At 35.9% G+C, this 5,000-nt stretch overlaps 1 protein-coding gene across 1 annotated transcript in view; it reads left to right on the top strand.

The window, feature by feature from the left end:
* cadm3 (cell adhesion molecule 3) overlaps positions 1-5,000 on the top strand; it is a gene marked incomplete in the record, with an annotated part of 74,309 nt that overhangs the window by 37,045 nt on the left and 32,264 nt on the right. Inside the window, 1 exon segment of the mRNA XM_048228569.1 lies at positions 4,674-4,821. Coding sequence (XP_048084526.1) covers positions 4,674-4,821 — 148 coding nt within the window.

The following is a 5,000-nucleotide window of genomic DNA, read 5'->3' as shown; positions in this document are numbered from 1 at the left end:
CTTGGTTTGTATAGAAATGGATATTATGACACATACACGCCTTGGTTTGTATAGAAATGGATATTATGACACATACACGCCTTGGTTTGTATAGAAATGGATATTATGACACATACACGCCTTGGTTTGTATAGAAATGGATATTAAGTGACACATACCGTCTTGGTTTGTATAGAAATGGATATTATGACACATACACGCCTTGGTTTGTATAGAAATGGATATTAAGTGACACATACCGTCTTGGTTTGTATAGAAATGGATATTAAGTGACACATACCGTCTTGGTTTGTATAGAAATGGATATTATGACACATACACGCCTTGGTTTGTATAGAAATGGATATTAAGTGACACATACCGTCTTGGTTTGTATAGAAATGGATATTATGACACATACACGCCTTGGTTTGTATAGAAATGGATATTATGACACATACACGCCTTGGTTTGTATAGAAATGGATATTAAGTGACACATACCGTCTTGGTTTGTATAGAAATGGATATTAAGTGACACATACCGTCTTGGTTTGTATAGAAATGGATATTAAGTGACACATACTGCGTCTTGGTTTGTATAGAAATGGATATTAAGTGACACATACCGTCTTGGTTTGTATAGAAATGGATATTATGACACATACACGCCTTGGTTTGTATAGAAATGGATATTATGACACATACACGCCTTGGTTTGTATAGAAATGGATATTATGACACATACACGCCTTGGTTTGTATAGAAATGGATATTATGACACATACACGCCTTGGTTTGTATAGAAATGGATATTAAGTGACACATACCGTCTTGGTTTGTATAGAAATGGATATTATGACACATACACGCCTTGGTTTGTATAGAAATGGATATTATGACACATACACGCCTTGGTTTGTATAGAAATGGATATTATGACACATACACGCCTTGGTTTGTATAGAAATGGATATTATGACACATACACGCCTTGGTTTGTATAGAAATGGATATTATGACACATACACGCCTTGGTTTGTATAGAAATGGATATTATGACACATACACGCCTTGGTTTGTATAGAAATGGATGTTAAGTGACACATACCGTCTTGGTTTGTATAGAAATGGATATTATGACACATACACGCCTTGGTTTGTATAGAAATGGATATTATGACACATACACGCCTTGGTTTGTATAGAAATGGATATTAAGTGACACATACCGTCTTGGTTTGTATAGAAATGGATATTAAGTGACACATACCGTCTTGGTTTGTATAGAAATGGATATTATGACACATACACGCCTTGGTTTGTATAGAAATGGATGTTAAGTGACACATACCGTCTTGGTTTGTATAGAAATGGATATTAAGTGACACATACCGTCTTGGTTTGTATAGAAATGGATATTATGACACATACACGCCTTGGTTTGTATAGAAATGGATATTATGACACATACACGCCTTGGTTTGTATAGAAATGGATATTAAGTGACACATACCGTCTTGGTTTGTATAGAAATGGATATTAAGTGACACATACCGTCTTGGTTTGTATAGAAATGGATATTATGACACATACACGCCTTGGTTTGTATAGAAATGGATATTAAGTGACACATACTGCGTCTTGGTTTGTATAGAAATGGATATTATGACACATACACGCCTTGGTTTGTATAGAAATGGATATTATGACACATACACGCCTTGGTTTGTATAGAAATGGATATTAAGTGACACATACCGTCTTGGTTTGTATAGAAATGGATATTAAGTGACACATACCGTCTTGGTTTGTATAGAAATGGATATTATGACACATACACGCCTTGGTTTGTATAGAAATGGATATTAAGTGACACATACCGTCTTGGTTTGTATAGAAATGGATATTAAGTGACACATACCGTCTTGGTTTGTATAGAAATGGATATTATGACACATACACGCCTTGGTTTGTATAGAAATGGATATTAAGTGACACATACCGTCTTGGTTTGTATAGAAATGGATATTAAGTGACACATACACGCCTTGGTTTGTATAGAAATGGATATTAAGTGACACATACCGTCTTGGTTTGTATAGAAATGGATATTATGACACATACACGCCTTGGTTTGTATAGAAATGGATATTATGACACATACACGCCTTGGTTTGTATAGAAATGGATATTAAGTGACACATACCGTCTTGGTTTGTATAGAAATGGATATTATGACACATACACGCCTTGGTTTGTATAGAAATGGATATTATGACACATACACGCCTTGGTTTGTATAGAAATGGATATTAAGTGACACATACCGTCTTGGTTTGTATAGAAATGGATATTAAGTGACACATACCGTCTTGGTTTGTATAGAAATGGATGTTAAGTGACACATACTGCGTCTTGGTTTGTATAGAAATGGATATTAAGTGACACATACCGTCTTGGTTTGTATAGAAATGGATATTATGACACATACACGCCTTGGTTTGTATAGAAATGGATATTATGACACATACACGCCTTGGTTTGTATAGAAATGGATATTAAGTGACACATACTGCGTCTTGGTTTGTATAGAAATGGATATTATGACACATACACGCCTTGGTTTGTATAGAAATGGATATTAAGTGACACATACACGCCTTGGTTTGTATAGAAATGGATATTATGACACATACACGCCTTGGTTTGTATAGAAATGGATATTAAGTGACACATACCGTCTTGGTTTGTATAGAAATGGATGTTAAGTGACACATACCGTCTTGGTTTGTATAGAAATGGATATTAAGTGACACATACACGCCTTGGTTTGTATAGAAATGGATGTTAAGTGACACATACTGCGTCTTGGTTTGTATAGAAATGGATATTAAGTGACACATACACGCCTTGGTTTGTATAGAAATGGATGTTAAGTGACACATACTGCGTCTTGGTTTGTATAGAAATGGATATTAAGTGACACATACCGTCTTGGTTTGTATAGAAATGGATGTTAAGTGACACATACCGTCTTGGTTTGTATGAAATGGATATTAAGTGACACATACCGTCTTGGTTTGTATAGAAATGGATGTTAAGTGACACATACTGCGTCTTGGTTTGTATAGAAATGGATATTAAGTGACACATACCGTCTTGGTTTGTATAGAAATGGATATTATGACACATACACGCCTTGGTTTGTATAGAAATGGATGTTAAGTGACACATACTGCGTCTTGGTTTGTATAGAAATGGATGTTAAGTGACACATACCGTCTTGGTTTGTATAGAAATGGATGTTAAGTGACACATACCGTCTTGGTTTGTATAGAAATGGATATTAAGTGACACATACCGTCTTGGTTTGTATAGAAATGGATGTTAAGTGACACATACTGCGTCTTGGTTTGTATAGAAATGGATATTATGACACATACACGCCTTGGTTTGTATAGAAATGGATGTTAAGTGACACATACTGCGTCTTGGTTTGTATAGAAATGGATATTAAGTGACACATACACGCCTTGGTTTGTATAGAAATGGATATTAAGTGACACATACACGCCTTGGTTTGTATAGAAATGGATATTAAGTGACACATACACGCCTTGGTTTGTATAGAAATGGATATTAAGTGACACATACACGCCTTGGTTTGTATAGAAATGGATATTATGACACATACACGCCTTGGTTTGTATAGAAATGGATATTATGACACATACACGCCTTGGTTTGTATAGAAATGGATATTATGACACATACACGCCTTGGTTTGTATAGAAATGGATATTATGACACATACACGCCTTGGTTTGTATAGAAATGGATATTATGACACATACACGCCTTGGTTTGTATAGAAATGGATATTAAGTGACACATACACGCCTTGGTTTGTATAGAAATGGATATTAAGTGACACATACACGCCTTGGTTTGTATAGAAATGGATATTATGACACATACACGCCTTGGTTTGTATAGAAATGGATATTAAGTGACACATACACGCCTTGGTTTGTATAGAAATGGATATTATGACACATACACGCCTTGGTTTGTATAGAAATGGATATTATGACACATACACGCCTTGGTTTGTATAGAAATGGATATTATGACACATACACGCCTTGGTTTGTATAGAAATGGATATTAAGTGACACATACACGCCTTGGTTTGTATAGAAATGGATATTATGACACATACACGCCTTGGTTTGTATAGAAATGGATATTAAGTGACACATACACGCAAGACGGTGGAGATACGGGACCGGTGATAATAGGGGGAGTTCAGATAAATAGGGTGTGTGTGAGTTCATCTCTTCTTCTGCGTTCACACATTTTTTCTGCTTGTGTGTGTGTGTGTTTCAAACATGTGCATGGATGTGTGTGTGTGTGTTTCAAACATGTGCATGGATGTGTGTGTGTGTGTATATAATATATATATATATATATATATATATATATATATATATATATATATATATATATATATATATATATATATATATATATATATATATATATATATATATATATATTACAGATATGCAATAATATATTCTAATCCCCTGGTGTTCCGAGGTAGGCTATTGAAATTTCTAACCCCAGCGTGATGGCCTGTGCTGTTAGGGTGTTTGATTCTCTCTGATTGGCTGTGGTTTTGATTGACAGATGAAGACCCTCTCCAGCCTACGGCATTGGATCAGACGGTGGCAGTGGGAGGGACTGTTATTCTGACCTGCACCGTCACAACAACAGACAACTCATCACTTCAGTGGTCCAACACTGCCCAGCAGACTCTCTACTTTGGAGATAAGAGGTGAGACACACACACACACACGCAAGCAGGGGAGCTGAGGAGAGGGAGAGAGAGAGGAGAGGAGAGGAGAGGAGAGGAGAGGAGAGGAGAGGAGAAATATGAAAAACAGGAAGCTCAAACACACAGATATATACACACACACTCACACACACACACACAGATATACACACACACACACA

Source organism: Alosa alosa, chromosome 19 (assembly GCF_017589495.1).
Source record: "Alosa alosa isolate M-15738 ecotype Scorff River chromosome 19, AALO_Geno_1.1, whole genome shotgun sequence".
NCBI lineage: Eukaryota > Metazoa > Chordata > Actinopteri > Clupeiformes > Clupeidae > Alosa > Alosa alosa.
The sequence above is the reverse complement of the archived record's forward strand: the minus strand, read 5'-3'. Positions and strand labels throughout refer to the sequence as shown.